General features: G+C 38.8%; 2 protein-coding genes across 3 annotated transcripts in view; one reads left to right on the top strand and one right to left on the bottom strand.

Moving 5' to 3' along the window:
- FAM13A (family with sequence similarity 13 member A) overlaps positions 1 to 5,972 on the bottom strand; it is a 344,433-nt gene extending 338,461 nt beyond the window's left edge. For both annotated transcript variants that reach the window (XM_077142873.1, XM_077142872.1), the window contains exon 1: positions 5,638 to 5,972. The gene's annotated coding sequence lies outside the window, so the exon portion shown is untranslated. The remainder of the gene's footprint in view (positions 1 to 5,637) is intronic.
- Positions 5,973 to 7,421: 1,449 nt separating this feature from the next.
- TIGD2 (tigger transposable element derived 2) lies at positions 7,422 to 11,841 on the top strand. The gene has a single exon (XM_077142867.1). The coding sequence runs from the start codon at positions 7,575 to 7,577 to the stop codon at positions 9,150 to 9,152; it is 1,578 nt and encodes a 525-aa protein (XP_076998982.1). The 5' UTR covers positions 7,422 to 7,574; the 3' UTR covers positions 9,153 to 11,841.
- Positions 11,842 to 15,912: the final 4,071 nt, after the last annotated feature.

Genomic DNA, 15,912 nt, shown 5'->3' with positions numbered 1-15,912 from the left:
AGATTTTAGAGGAAAAAGTTCAGAGCTCTGAAAAAGGAAGAAAAGTCAGGGATAAAAAGTATAAAGAGAAAGGCACAAGTAGGAATATGTTGCTCATGAGAAGATACAACCATAGCACTTAATACCTGAGGGCTTCATTTCCTTTTTTCAGGAAAAGTCCATTGAATTTTATCAAACCTTACTTCCCAATAAAGGTTAAATGAACATTTCTGAGCCGATACTTTTTTCTGACATTTTAAGAAATGAGTTAACTTTGGGAGGTGGTATCTTTATATGACCTATGACTAGCAGTACCTGGCACACTGCAAATCCACAATGAACAATATAGTTTATGTTTTTTAAAAAAATATTTGCTTGAACTTGTTTCCGGAAAGCAAAACATATTCCTTGTTAAAAAAATTTAAAAAAGATGATCTTGAGTAACGTAAGTAAATATTCTTGAATAATGATTCCTGTTTGTTCATTGCTAAGTGTTTTCACATACATTCTCATTTGTTAGCACAACCATCCACAATATAGGTATCATGGTTCCATAATTTCATGTTTCTCACTTTCGAATTAGGGGCTGAGGCATTGGGAGGTTCAGACTTACACAGCTAATAATGGACAAAGCTAGGTTTCAAACCATGTCCCTGTGACTGAAGTCTGTGTTCTCCTAAATATATTAAATCAGTATCAGCAAATCCCTCTGTGCTGGTTTGAAGGAAGCTGTAATGTACCCCAGAAAAGGCAATGTTCTTTTAATCCATTCCGGTGGGGTCAGAAGTATTGTGGGTGGAACTTCATGATAGGCTGTTTCAATTGAGATGTGACCCACCCCATTCAAGGTGGGTCTTAATCTGTTACTGGAGTCCTTTATGAGGATAAAGGGCAGAAACAGCCCAGAGAGCTCAGGTCAGAGATTACTTACAGAGATAAAAGCCCCAGAGATGGTAGGAGAGACCCACAGAAGCTCAGAAAGGAGGCCACTAGAATCAGAAGCTGAAAGCAACAGAACCTGGGAGCAAAGGTTCAGCAGACACTGGCCATATGTCTTCCCATGTGACAGAGGAACCATGGATGCCAGCAGCCCTTCCTCTAAGAAGGTATCTTTCTGTTGATGCCTTAATTTGGACATTTTCACAGCCTAAGAACTATAAATTGTAAATTAATAAATCTCTACTGTAAAAGCCAACCCATTTCTGGTATATTGCATTCTGGAAGCTTTGGTAAACTGAAACCTCATCTCTTTCATTTCTAAACCCACTAAATTCTCCACTGTTCTCCAGAGGAGCCCTCAATCCTGTCAGGTTTATCAGTCATGTTCACTGAGAACCTACCGTGTATTAGATTACTCTCCCTATCCCAGCACATGCTGCTTCTAAGAGTGTTATGGTGCTGGCTCTCATATTTAGGTCCTTGATCCATTTTGAGTTCATTTTTGTGTAAGGTGTGAGATGAGGTCCTATTTCATTCTTTGGGATATGGATATCCAGTTCTCCAAGTACCATTTGTTAAGGAGACTGTTCTGTCCCTTGAGTGGACTTGGCATCATTGTCAAAAATCAATTAACTATAAATGTGAGGTACTATTTCTGAACTCTCAATATGATTCCATTGGTCAATATATCTATCTTTATGCCAGGATCATGCTGTTTTGACCACTGTAGCTTTGTCACATGCTTTAGAGTCAGGAGGTGTGACTCCTCCAATTTCATTCTTATTTTTCAGATGTTTTTCCTATTTGGGGCCTCTCACCCTTTCAAATAAATTTGACTTTCCATTTCTGCAAATAGGCCTTTAGAATCTAGATTGGGATTGCTTTGAATCTGTAAATCCTTCTGGGTAAAACTGACATCTTAACAGTATTTAGCCTTCCAATCCATGAACATGGAATATCCTTCCATTTATTTAGGTCTTCTTTTATTTCTTTTAACAATGTTTTATAGTTCTGTGTACATTTCCTTTATATCCTTGGTTAAATTTATTGCCAGATATTTGTTTCTTTTAGTTGCTATTGCAAATAACACTTTTTTCTTGATTTCCTCCTCAGATTGCTCACTACTAGTGTACAGAAACACTACGGAGGAAACTTCTTGAACATGATAAAGGGGATATATGAACAACTCACAGCTAACATCATACTCAATGGTGAAAGACTGAAAGCTTTCGTTCTAAGATCTGGAACAAGACAAGGATGCCCACAGTCACCACTGTTACTCAACATTGTGCTACAAGTTCTAACTAGAGCTGTTAGGTAAAAAAAAAAAAAAAAGAAATAAAAGCCACACAGATTGGAAAGGAAGAAGTAAAACATTCACTATTTGCAGATGACATTATCTTGTATATAGAAAGTCCTGAAAAATCTACAACTAAGCTATCAGAGCAGTCAACAAGTTCAACAAAGGGGTGATATAGAAGATTAACACATAAAAATCAGAATTTGTCCTAGGCTGTAGTTGCCCTTTGTGCAGGGACCCAGCATTCTGAATTTGCTAAATGAAAGCCACAATCAGCTTGGATGTGACCCCACCTACATCCCTTGGGAAGAGGACTTTTATTTCCAGTCAAGGACTAGACCCCAGGTGGCCTGTAGGTGGTGGGCACCAGCCTTCACAGCTTGGGTGTTTTACTGACTGCTCTTCACTGCAGATTATCAGTCTCTTCTAGGATGCTTTACAGTGCTCTCCTCATCTCCAGAGCCCCCCAACAGTTGTTTCAGACAGGACCTGTCCATTTATTAGCTGCCCTGAAGGACGAACTGAGTCTTGAAGCTCTCTATCCTGCAATCTTCTCCCTTAATATTTTATGTTTTTTAAAGTAGGTAAGAGTAAACGGTTTCATAGAAACCATTGATATTCTCTTGGAAGTAAATTTTTTTTAAATTATGAATAGAGATAAATATTACTTGATTTTAAATTAAGGTTAATTTATATGAAATAATAATAGTATCATGAGCAAGAATTTCTTGACCGTATCTTAAGCTTGTTGGAGTAAACAAAGCACGTGTAAAATAAAAATCTAAGAGTAAAGATGGTGAGGGGAAATAAAGCAAATGGAAAACAAACACATACATCACTTAAAAATTGAGAATTTTCTCTATTTAGAGATGTTTTATTCTATTATAAAATTATTATGCATAAAGATTATTAATGAATGCAAGACCATATAATTATTTGAACTGATATTTCAGCAGAACAGGGGATTCTGAGCTTATAACAATGAGAAACTAAGCTGCCTTTGAAATATTTGGAGCAGTTTCAGAAAACCCAAATTCTAATGAAAGAAATACTAGGTCTGATGAAGACTGTTATAGATTTAAGTGCTCTCTCTAATAGAATGCATTTTTTCTAGGTTAAGATAAAATATTCCTTTCTAATAAAGGACAACTTCACTGAAAGAATAATCACAATGTACCTTTTCTTCTTCTCATGTACTGTACTTCTTTTGGAATGGTGGGGACAGAGCATGGTGCTTTAAAGTCAGACAAGCCTGGTTCTGAAATCTTCATTCTTTCCCTACTCACTGATTAATTTATATACTTTTTTCCCAGCCTTTGTTTTCTTGTATGTAAAACAAAGGTGACAGCTACCTTATAGAATTGTTACAAGTATTAAGAGATATTTTATACATGCAGAAGGAAAGAAAAACTGGTGGCAGAATTCCATAAGGAAGGAAATGTCTTGAATAGAGAATAAACCAAAGTTATGTGTAAAGGACAATTAGAAAAAAATAAAGAGTACAAAATTGCTCTGCATAGGAATGTTTGTTATGTTGAGAATGTTCATGTTTGTATGTTGTTTTGGTTTGATAATACAAAATAAATTAAAAAAAAGAGTTGTCATGAAGATGAAACCCAAAAAAAAAAAAAAAAAAAAAAATTGCTCTGCATATAAAGTAAAAAGTGTCTTAAGTTTTCACAAGCGGCTGAGAAGGGAGAGTGAAGGGGCCTTGAAATATAAAAATGCTGGGGAAGGGAAAAGAGAGGATGGCATATAATGGAGGATGGCTGTTATTCAAAGAAAAGAGGTGACAATAATTTCCTTGAGTCTAAAGGACTCTTAATACAAAGAAGCCAAACATTTCAAGGTTAACTCATCATCCTTGTGCTCTAGTATAATGACCCCTCTCTCTAACAAAGAGGAAAAAGTCTGCTAGATAAAACTATCTTGTAAAAAGACACAAGTGTCTTGTGGAAGGTCTTGGTAAATGCCTGCTAAATATAACAGTCTTGAGTAATGGTTTTAAGGAAATCAAGGAACCTGGACTCTGTTACAGATTTGAAGTCACACAGGCAACGAAACCGGAACAACTCTAAAAGAAGACACCAGTAAGCTGGCTAATTCAACAAAGACGGAGAAACCATGCACTGTTATCTGGAAGAAAAAAATACAGTGATATTGGGGGAGAGAGATAAGAGGCAGGATTCATTTTCACTTAAATATCATGGGACAGATATTTCACTTAAGTATCATGGGACAAAGTGACCCAGGTTGGTTGAAGGGTATGCAGGAAAGCCAGCAGCTAACATCGGGTTACATGTCAGCTTAATTCTACATGGGTAGCTGCCATTAATGTCAGCTTCTTCCCTTATAGGGAATTAATAACACATCACAACTTGGACGCTTCTTACAAAAAATCAGGAAAGAAAAACAACTTTTTAAAGTGATATAAAACTAGAATGAAGTTGTACTTTATCCAAAATAGTCAGCAAGACTTTGTTGAATAGAATTGGTTGATTGGAAGCTATATGTGTGTGTGTATATATATAAAGAGAGCCCAATTTAAGGAAAGTAGATATTCGTCAAAACTACTTATAACTAGCAGCACAACTAGATTAAAGAATTTCCATCATGCCAGAACACGGAAGGCTGCGATTTTTAGGAAATCAATTTAGTTAGATAGACACAAGGCACAGAATCATCATGTCTTTTCTGTAGTATGAACGTTCAAGTCAATTCCCCTCTGTGATTTCTGAAACATTCTAGCAACATTCTAGCCTCGTCAAAAAAAAAAAAAGATGAATTACTATACTACATTGTATTAAGAAAAAAGGTTAGACATTTATGTTCAGCTTCAGAAAATACTAACTGAAGACTTTTTTAAGCTTTTCAAATGATCATACCAAAAAAACGGGAGGGAAAGAGAGAGAGCCAGAGAGCGAGAACGAGCGAGAGAAGAGCGTGAGCTCAAGAGAGAATTTCTAGGCAGGCTACACGCGCTTCCTCAGTAAGCAGGTACTGCAAGACAGAGGTGCAGCCAGGATCTTCTTCTCGGGAGGTTCTGAGCGCGCCGCAGAAAACCCGATCCGGGAAGGGGGAAGAACAGACGGTTCCTCTACAGCGGCTTATTGCTACTGAGGAGCAAGGGGAGTAAAGGAGAGGCAGGAAATTCATGATGGTGCCTCCTTAAAGGTTCACGCATCTCTCAGGTGTAGCCTGTTTCTACAGCGACAGTGACTTAAACCCTCAGCCCAGCCCTGGGGCAAAAACACCAGGGAAGGGGAGACCCGATACCCAGCTTGATCACCTTCCGCTGCGCTCCCGCGCCCCGTCTCCCTTGCTCCAACTTGCTTGAGTGGGTGTTGCAGAGCGTACCCCCAACTCCTCTTCCGAGCCCCGTCCCACCGGGTGCCTGCTTGCCCCCTGCTGGCTCCTACCGTGGCTCACACTCCAGGTCCGGGTTAGTCCTGTCCCGGCAGGAGGCCAGGGAGTCCGGAGAGCGCGCGCGAGGCGCTCCTGGGAGAAACGACTGAGGAGCGCCCACTGCGCGCGAGAAGGCAGCAGCAGGAGCTATTTGTAAACACGCTCCACGTGCGCTCACCCTGCCCCATTCGCAGCGGGTTCCCGGCACCCGACGATGGACGGCTTTCTTAGGAACCCTTAGAGAATGAGATTTTTATTCCCCCTGAAGGAGGAGGGAACCGTGTCCGGAGGAACCTGGCCACCGGGAGAAGGGCCCAGACTGCGTGAGCTTCTACCGCCCCCTGCTGGCGGGCAAAGCAGACGGCTACCTGGACTGTCCGGGCCAATAGAGTGCCCCCAGAGGGCCGAGGGACGCCGCGGAGCGGCCGGGCTCCGCCCTCTCCCGCCCGCTCGCCGGAGTCCCCGCCCCCAGGCCGAGCACGCGCTCGCCCTCGCTGGCCCCGCCCCCCCCGCGGACCCAACGTTCCTGCGGGGGCGCGCGCGTGCACCCTAATCCCCCGCCTTCCGGCTCCGGCGGTAACGCTCGCCCCTCGCCGCTGCTCGTCGTCCCTAGTCGCCGCGCTGCTGGTGTCAGCCTCTCTCGGGAGACTCCATTTACTGTCGGTGAGCTCCGGCCGCCGTGCAGGCAGGCGGAGAGCGATGCCCTCGGCCCACGGACTGCCGTCCCCTTCGTCGAGCGGCCGCTCGCTTGCTGGCAGCGGCGGTGACACCCTGGTCGCCGGAGTCCACGGAGGAATCCGAGCTCCCTCCGCGTGAGGAAAGGCGTCCCGCGCTCCGGAGCTCGCCCTGCAGGGAGAGGCCCTCGCTAACGCGGCTTCTCTCTGATCTCTTAATTTCAGGAGGTAGGCAATTTAGGATCATCTCTCTGTCACCCCAAATAATGCTTAAAAGCATTATTTGCCGTATTAAGATCACATTGATAGGAGTTGATTCTTTCAACATAGTTTTCACGATAGATGTGGGAAATGCCACAGACCCTGACATTGAAAAAAGATGTTTTCGGTATTTTCCTGTAGGTTTCGGAGGCTGCGAGTTCCTATACAGCCCCTACGGGAACTTCTTTTGGCCCATCGAGGATCACCTTTCACCAAGATTATTGTAACACCATCTCCACTGAGCCTTCCACCCCGTAGCCTCTACCTGGGGTCCTGATTGCCATCAATGAAGTTTTTTGATGCGTTCTTCTTTGATCATGTGACATCACCTCTTATCCATCCTCATTTCCAGTGGTCGAATACATTAGGTGTAAGTCTGTGTCCTGTTAAAGTACAAAATTTTCTGATTGTCCACTTTCACCTTATGCACATACTTCTGTTCAGTTTGCCAGACCTGTTTACCTGTGATTTCCATAACCACTCACCTGTGTAACCTATAATAGCCCTTTTCTAGAAGAGGCGATTTCCTTACCATACACCGGCTGACAGAAAACAAAGTTAGAGGGTGAGTTTTCCCATTATATTCTCAACTATGCCAAGTCTTCAAGGCTGCTCTTGACTTATATTTATTCCCTAGCACATGTCATAGAATTTTCCCACCTGAGTCTTAGTGGCTTTAGCACAGCACCTCACTGGCAAGGAAGGCAAGAAGTAGTCGATAGGACTGTTTTAGAGACCTTGCTGACACAGTATTAAACTTCTACTTCCAGCGAAAGTGTAATTCATGAAAGGATTTGGAACTAAGTAAAGAGGAAGAAAGACAAAAGATAGAGTTAATTGGAGCTAGTACTTCTTGTAGGAAGTACCTGGCCTGGAAACTGGCCAGAACACTGCTCTCTGTGTCCTGGGGGTCAGGGGAGAGACCTCAAGACCCCATTTTTGAGTCTCTTTGTATTCAAAATTTAAGTTGTTAAATATCTTGTTCTAGTAATTGCCTAAAGCATTTGACACCTAAAATGTTGGGGAAGCGAAAACGTGTGGTGTTGACAATTAAGGACAAGCTTGATATTATTAAGAAACTTGAGGAAGGTATCTCTTTCAAAAAACTTTCAGTGGTGTATGGAATTGGTGAATCCACCGTTCGTGATATTAAAAAAAACAAAGAAAGAATTATAAACTATGCAAACAGTTCAGACCCTACAAGTGGGATATCCAAACGCAAATCTATGAAGTCATCAACATATGAGGAACTTGACAGAGTTATGATAGAGTGGTTTAACCAGCAGAAAACAGATGGCATTCCTGTGTCTGGAACAATTTGTGCCAAACAAGCCAAGTTCTTTTTTGATGCTTTAGGGATGGAAGGTGATTTTAATGCGTCATCTGGCTGGCTAACTCGATTTAAGCAGCGCCATGGTATTCCAAAGGCAACTGGTAAAGGAACAAAACTGAAAGGAGATGAAACTGCTGCCAGTGAATTTTGTGGAAATTTTCAGAAATTTGTTGAGAGAGAGAATCTACAACCGGAGCAAATTTATGGTGCTGACCAAACTGGATTGTTCTGGAAATGTCTGCCATCAAGGACATTAGCGCTTGAGACTGAGCAAAGTACTTCTGGGTATAGGTCAAGCAGAGAGAGAATCATTATTATGTGTTGTGCAAATGCCACAGGTTTACACAAACTTAATCTTTGTGTTGTAGGGAAAGCGAAAAAACCCCGTGCATTCAAAGGAACTGACCTTTCAAACCTTCCTGTCACTTATTTCAGTCAAAAGGGTGCATGGATAGAACATTCTGTTTTCAGACAGTGGTTTGAAAAATACTTTGTGCCTCAGGTACAGAAGCATTTAAAATCCAAGGGGCTTCTAGAAAAAGCAGTGCTTCTTTTGGATTTCCCCCCAGTACATCCAAATGAAGAATTGTTAAGTTCAGATGATGGTAAAATAATTGTAAAATATTTGCCACCAAATGTTACAAGTCTAATTCAACCTATGAGCCAGGGAGTTCTAGCCACATTGAAAAGATACTACAGAGCAGGGCTTCTCCAGAAATACATGGATGAGGGAATTGATCCAAAAATGTTTTGGAAGAATTTGACAGTGTTGGATGCAATTTATGAAGTCTCAAGAGCTTGGAACACAGTGAAATCAAATACTATAACCAAAGCATGGAAAAAACTTTTCCCTGGCAATGAAGAACATTCAGGCATGAACATTGATGAAGGAGCCATTTTAGCAGCTAATTTAGCGACAGTTTTACAGAATACAGAAGGCTGTGAACATGTTAACATTGAGAATATTGACCAGTGGTTTGACTCTCAGAGTAATGACTCAAGCTGTCAGGTTTTAACTGACAGTGAAGGCGCTGAGAACCAGACCAAGTCTGCTGAGCAAAAGCCTTTCAGTAAGACTAGAAAAACAGAACTGAATTCAGTGAAGCATATTACTCACAAAGCTGCCCTTGAATGGACTGAAAATTTACTGGATTATTTAGAGCAACAAGATGACATGCTTCTGTCTGATAAATTGGTATTACGGAGGCTCCGAACAATAATAAGAAGGAAACAGAAGATCCAAAGTAATAAAAGTCATTAATAGTGCTCTTAACTGTTTCAGTGTATTTGTATTTTTGTGACTGTTTACTGGCAGTGGGACTTAATTCACTTATTTGAAGTGCTGTGGATTCCAAGACCGTATATATTTTATAAATAATTTTAGGATTAGCTGCCATTGTGGATTACCTAAACTACAGTTCTTTAATTATGGCACTAATAATTGGGTATTGACATGTAACTTGTCCATTTACTGTTTCTCATCTGCATTATACCAATTAGATTATAAGGTACTTGAGGCCAGGGATCGATCATATGTCTGTTTTGTGCCTGAATTTCATTGTTCTAAGAGAACCATGCGCCCCATAGATACTCAATAAATCCTACTTAAATTGAATTTTTATGGCCTTCTCTGAACTTCAGTTTCCAAATGAAAATATGTTGGGGTAAAGTTTCTATTTCCATAACTTTTCTAATGCTGAAAAACTTAAAAGGGCTTAGCAAAAATTAGTCTTGAACTATTTCTTTATGACTCCTGAGAACTAAAGGAAAATAATCTAAGCCTTAAGTATGACATTTCTTTGCAGTACTTGTACAATTGGCATATCCCTAATAAAAGTGCTTGTACTTCATTTTTATTCCATTTTACCAAAAGGGAGAGTTCCTTCATAATTGTAGAGAGAATGCCATCCCTGGTCCAGGAAAATAGATTTTAGTTCCCAAACCATTGTGATTATAAGAGGTAAGGGTTCAATTTTATCACCTGTCACTTTGATCTCAATAGGTTAGATACGTCAACAATCTTTAATAAGCTACTTGATATTTATGTAACACTTTACAGCATACAAAATATGTCATGTGCTTTCACATATCATAGTTTGTCTGTAAAAACCAGCACTGAAAATATAAGTATGCATTTAATTTATGGAATCAGCACATGAACTCTGAGCTAATATTGTATGGTGTCCTTCCCAGTAGAACATGGGAGAAACATAGTAAAGCACATATCCTTGAGTTAGTTACTTAACCCACTTGTAAAATAGGTGTGATACCTGCCTCAGAGGGTTTTTGTGAAGAATAATTGCATTAATATATGAACTTTAAATAATCTGGCCTTGGAACAAGTTCTGACTCAGAATAAGTTTTCTTGGAGTGTTAGGTGGCTGTTATTGCATTGCAGAAATTAGGCGTTTCAGAACTATGCAAAATAACCAGTGTTTGGTTCAAAATGATGCTGCTGCATTGGGAAAAACCCTTCAGGGAAGTGAGATCAGAGAGAAAAGTAACCGCTATCAACTGAAATGCAATAATAATTTATTTCAACAAAAACTGAAGGGTTAATACAGTTTAGGGATCATTTGCTGGCTATCTATTACTAGGCACAGTGAGTAAACAGGGATATTTAAGACATCATAGGTTGAACTATAATAGAAAATAGGAATGGGATTGTAATTTCTATGTTCCAGATCTGTTACCCACTTCATAAAGTAAACAGATGTTGACTTTGTAGAAGAAAGTAGATGTTAAAAGCATTAAGCATAATTCACTGAAGTAATAAAATACCTTTAAAGTTGACTAAGATAGCAATAAGCAGGGCACTTGAAATATTTTGTCAAGCTAAAGTAATACAGGATCAGTCGAAAATCAAAGTAAAAGCAGGATCACAGGAGACCCTGGCTCTAGTTATTAGGCTTAGCCCTATACATGCAGTAATAGGTTGCTTAGTTGTGATTTGATTTGAGGGAATTTTAGAGCTCCGATCTGAAGTTTTCCTGCATGTGGCTATCATTAGCTCTAAGTATTCCGCCTTTTGAGGTGAGCTTTATAGATTTGAGAATTCAGGAGACCTATAAAAATATACCTTATTGGGAGAATTCACACATTATTTTTGACACAGCTTCCTTAGGCTAGACAATTTCACTTACCAGAGAGGCTTGAGGAAGTGGAACTCTACACAGGTAAGTCCTGAGGCTGTTTGGCTTCCTGGGTACCAAGGGATTCTGAAACTTGATGGTTATGGCTAATATTTGAATGGTGCTTTCATTTTTCACACTGAATTTTGCTGATATTACTTCTCAAATTTCCTTCATCATAACATTGAAATGGCTTAATCTTGGGCTATTTCATAGATGTTAACATGAATTGGGCTTTTAATTCCATAAACTTTTGGAATACAAATATCTTTTTCCCTTCCAAATAATGTAATATTTGTAATATCCTCTAAGAAGATGTATTTTGATTATCTTGAATAACCACATGTCCTTCTTAGTTATATTTACCTCAGTTTGAGAAGCACAGAAATATATGCTTTCACTTGGCTTTGTGCACCCTTAAATCATCTACAAATTCTGATTATTGTTTACCATTTATAAAGGGGCCTATTTTTTTACAGGATTTAACAGAACTCAGACCAAGTGGAGAAGGATATTTGTTCGGTATAATTTGGGAACCTAGAAACAAAAGGTGTTATCAGTGCATAATGAAATGCATAAAGCACACAACCTCCCTCATTTATGGCCTATCTAATGGTACATATGAACATATTTAGTATAGCTCCTTTATGCAGCTTTACGTGTTATATCAATATCCGTAGATTTTTGAACACAGACATTTAGGAATTTTCATGTTCATAATGATTCAATAAGGAGATTATCAGCTATTACCATTGTAACTAAGTAAGTCACTGAGGGATATGAAATTAAGACTTATCTGGGTATTAAATCAATCAGTCAGATTTTTTTTTTTCACATGGGCAGGCACCAGGAAGGAAATCTCGGTCTCCGCCATGACAGGCAAGAACTCTGCCACTGAGCCACCGTTGCCTGCCCATTGTGAGATTTTAAGCTGGAAGAGGAAAATTGATTATGAAACAAGCCTCGTTAATCTATGAAGTAACCTCCACCGAAAGTGCTTTTGTTGTCAAGGAGAATATTGAAAGCTGAACTTGTAACCAAATCACATCTAGTTTTTTCCAAGATCAAAAAAAATGATACCTAATTCATACATTTCAGGAAATGCTGGTCTTCTGAAATTTATTTACAAAGAGAACAGTCATCTTGAGGCCTAAAAAAGACAAACTCTAGACAGTTTTTGTTACATATTCAAGCAATTAATGTGTTTAAAAAGTCATATAAGAGAATAGGATCTTAGATATTTTTCTTAACAAGAAATGTCTGATTAAGATTATACATATAAACTTGAGGTATTTAAGATGATGACAGGGAACCTAGAAGTTTTTAAATTCCTTTTTTGCCTTTAAACATTTAATTCAAAAATTGAATTCAATAGGAGTTTTGATAATCTGTGTGATCTAGCCTAAACTAGCATACTTTAAGTATATCTGAACATAATCACAACAACAGTACAGTGTTATTTTTTTAAAAAGTTATTGTTAATTATAGAAAAATATACAGGTATAGCATTTCCATTTTCTGTTTATCAGCTTTTATTTTTAATGGCCATTTGCTGATTTACTGAGTTTGCTGAGTTTGTGTCCCTTCAAAGAATTAATAAGGTATTTCACTAATAGTATATAAAATACCTAAATTACTTTTCTGTAAAAACTTGAGAATGCAGGGGCTTTCTCTTGCACTATGCAAATATTCAGTATTGTAAATTAACCTCATCATTTAAATTGGTACAATTATAACAAAAACACTTAAACCATGAAGAAAAAAATACTGCATTTCATTAATGCTAAAGAGGCATACTTTTTCACATTTTTTATTTCTGTGAAATGAGGATGCACCTTAAAATCAATAGTCTTAAATTATAATTAACACTTTTGTCTTCCTTAATGGTATGTAAAATAATGGTGCCTCCTAGATTCTGTGAAATATAAGAAAAAACTGTGTAAATCTTGCCTTCTTTTGAAAATAGGACTTAAAAACTCAGTATTACTGCACACAAAAACTTTTCGTCTAATAGATTTATAGAAGTGAAATTATGTGTGTATATGCATGTAATATACGCATTAAAAGGTAAAATTTGTCTTCAGAAATCTAATTGCATAATACTATTAAGTGCAAGCACACTCACTTATGTTTTACTTATTTAGGTAAAAAGGTAGATTAATTCTTACTAAATTGAAATTTAGTTTTTTAAAGTAATGCTACTTGCTTTCTTTTAAATATGGTCTTATTGGCCCTACTTCTAATGATTTGTGTGTGAATTAATCCTAGTAGTTAGTTTCTAGATTGTTTAGGAATAGCTTTTTCACCTTGTTTATGTTATATACATAAAAAAAAATCACCCATAATCAAAGAATAACATAACATAATGGGCTTTTTGTTTGTTTATTTAAAGTCTATTTTTACTTAGATAGATTTCCTTTGTTTTTTACTATTGTCCTTTTCCTGTTCCTGGATTCCATATTATATGTAGTCATCATGTCTCCTTAAGTTCTTCTTAGTTGTGGCAGTTTCTCAGACTTGCCTTGTTTTTGATGATCTTGACAGTTTTGAGGAGTACTAGTCAGGTATTTTGTAGAATGTACCTTGTACTAGAATGTTCTCTTTTTATTCGATGTGGGGGGAGTGGGTTATTTGTGCATTTCTTGCCAATTTTGGGAGAGTGGGTTCTTTATGCATTTCTTGCCAATTCTAACACAAAGCGGACTAAAAGTGTCATGAGTTAAGCTACATTATATAAAATAAAAGTATGAGGGAGAGAAAGATAAATTCTGATGAAGATCTGGAAAGGCTTCTTATCACAAGTTCTATTTAAGCTTGACCGTGAAGAAATTAGTTGTGTTTCTGTGTTTGCAGGCAAGATAAAGGATCTAGCATCGATGTGAATGCAGGTCATGTTCTAGTAACAAACTGAGTGATATGATTATAACATATGGCCCTTTATTGAGGCCAGTGCACCAGCCTCATTCCCAGGCAAGATCAGCTCCTACTTGAACCCCCTGCTTTACAGAACCCTGCTGTGGCTTTCCTCTGATGATACCCTTAACCACAGGCCAATGACTTTGCAGAACTAAAGGGGACATGTCCAGCGACCTTTATACCACTTCTTCTCCTTAGAAACCATGCTGTGGTTACTCAGGATCCTGAAATTCCTTGCCCAAATAGCCTCAAGCCTGCTTCCAGGAGCTGCAGAGACCCCTTCCTGGGTCTGTTCTCCTGAGAACAATCCATGACACCACTGTGCAGATCTCTACACCCTAATGGTGGCCAAAGGTGACTTTAGGCAGGAGCATGGTTAGGGTTTGGTTATGTGGCTCATGTGTCTAAATACGTATGTGCATATGATGTGGGGTTGGGAAGAGAACATGTTGTATCACTTTCCCATGTGGAAGTCTGAAGAGTCCAGAACAATGCAAGAGTAGCTCACTGCCAGAACTGCGGGCAGTGCAATGATGGCTTAGTGGCAGAATTCTCACCTGTCATGCCAGAGACCTGCATTCGATTTCAAACCCCCCCAAAAAAATTTAAATAAGAGTCCAAAAACTTGAATTTGAGCCTTCCTGGACATTATAGTGGTGTATTTCTGAGGTAAGAGGATAGAACTTGATTTATAATTAAATGCTTAAGCCTACGATACAGGCCTGCATTTGTAATCTTGTCTCTACCCTGGCAAATGTTAAGCGTGTTTCTGATTAACCTAGGGCAGTCTGAGAGACAGTCTCCTCCCTACGTTTTGAACTGGAAGGTAGAAACAGTTTCTTCTGCTCCAACCTTTCCCAAACTTAGCTGAGATCACCATTCTTTGTCCTGTAGGATTCAACCCTGAATCATTTGATTCATGGAGCAGGCCCCACATCCACATCTGTAAACTATTTAGCTCTCCTTTCCCTCTCTCCAGAGCAAGAAGCATTTTCCCTAACTCTTACTGATAGGTATGCACTTAGTCTTTCAGACTTCAGCTACTTAGAATCACAAATCCTTTTCTTTTCCCTTTCCTTTCTCACCTAGCTGGGCTCTTGCAAGTAAAAACCTTGCTTTCCAGATTATTGTTTCTACTGTGCTTTTTTTTTTTAAGTCTATTTTGAAAGTCAACACTGAACAATGATTTCTTTGTTCTCAGTGTTATTTATAATTTCCCTGAAGCAGTGAGGCTAAAGGACAAGAATTCCTGGAAATGAAAAGCCTGTTGGATATTATTTTGAGACACTCTTCTGTATTTTCAGTCCAGAACAACATTATACCACAATTTATGAACTCAGATCATCAAAGAAAGATTTGGCTACATGAAACTTAGTGCCTCCTGTCACCTCAGTAAGAATCCCTCTTCTTTATACTTTCTCCCTCTCTCTCAAGACCAAGACAAATTCTTCTTGTTCCATGAACATTAATTTAGCAATCATCTTTTAATGCTTGAACAAACAAACTTGTATCTCACCCTTCACCCCAGATGCCTTATGAAAGACTTTTTTGTTTTGACAACGAAAGTCCTCTTAAATAATTCTAATGCCAGATGTTAAAATGAACTTGTTTGCCGCTGCTGTATACCTGTCTGCTGTCCTGCTCTGGTGAATGGAGAAGACCTCAGGATTTCACAGTGCTGGACACCGATATATAGTTGTTGAAAGAAAAGGAAAGGGTCTTCTTTACCTAAGCCTAAGTAGCATTATGAGTGAAATGCTGTCAGGCAAAGAACTCCTGTGTGTTTTTTCTTAACATTTTAGTAAAATACCATTGCTGGCATTGAAAAAGACAAAAGCTCTGATCAACTTTTCAAAAAAAGTATCTATAAACCATTTTAAAGAGGATAGTATTTCCACTAATTTCAGTGCAACTGATGTTGCATTGAGAAATGCATTTCTCAATTTACACCAGCAATCCCTTTAAGAGAAGAGG

The sequence above is a fragment of the Tamandua tetradactyla genome, chromosome 24 (assembly GCF_023851605.1).
Source record: "Tamandua tetradactyla isolate mTamTet1 chromosome 24, mTamTet1.pri, whole genome shotgun sequence".
In the NCBI taxonomy this organism is placed as follows: Eukaryota; Metazoa; Chordata; class Mammalia; order Pilosa; family Myrmecophagidae; genus Tamandua; species Tamandua tetradactyla.
The sequence above is the reverse complement of the archived record's forward strand: the minus strand, read 5'-3'. Positions and strand labels throughout refer to the sequence as shown.

What these genes read in the sequence shown, in the direction of transcription:
- TIGD2 (XM_077142867.1), top strand. Translation starts at nt 7,575, where the DNA reads ATGTTGGGGAAGCGAAAACGTGTGGTGTTGACAATTAAGGACAAGCTT.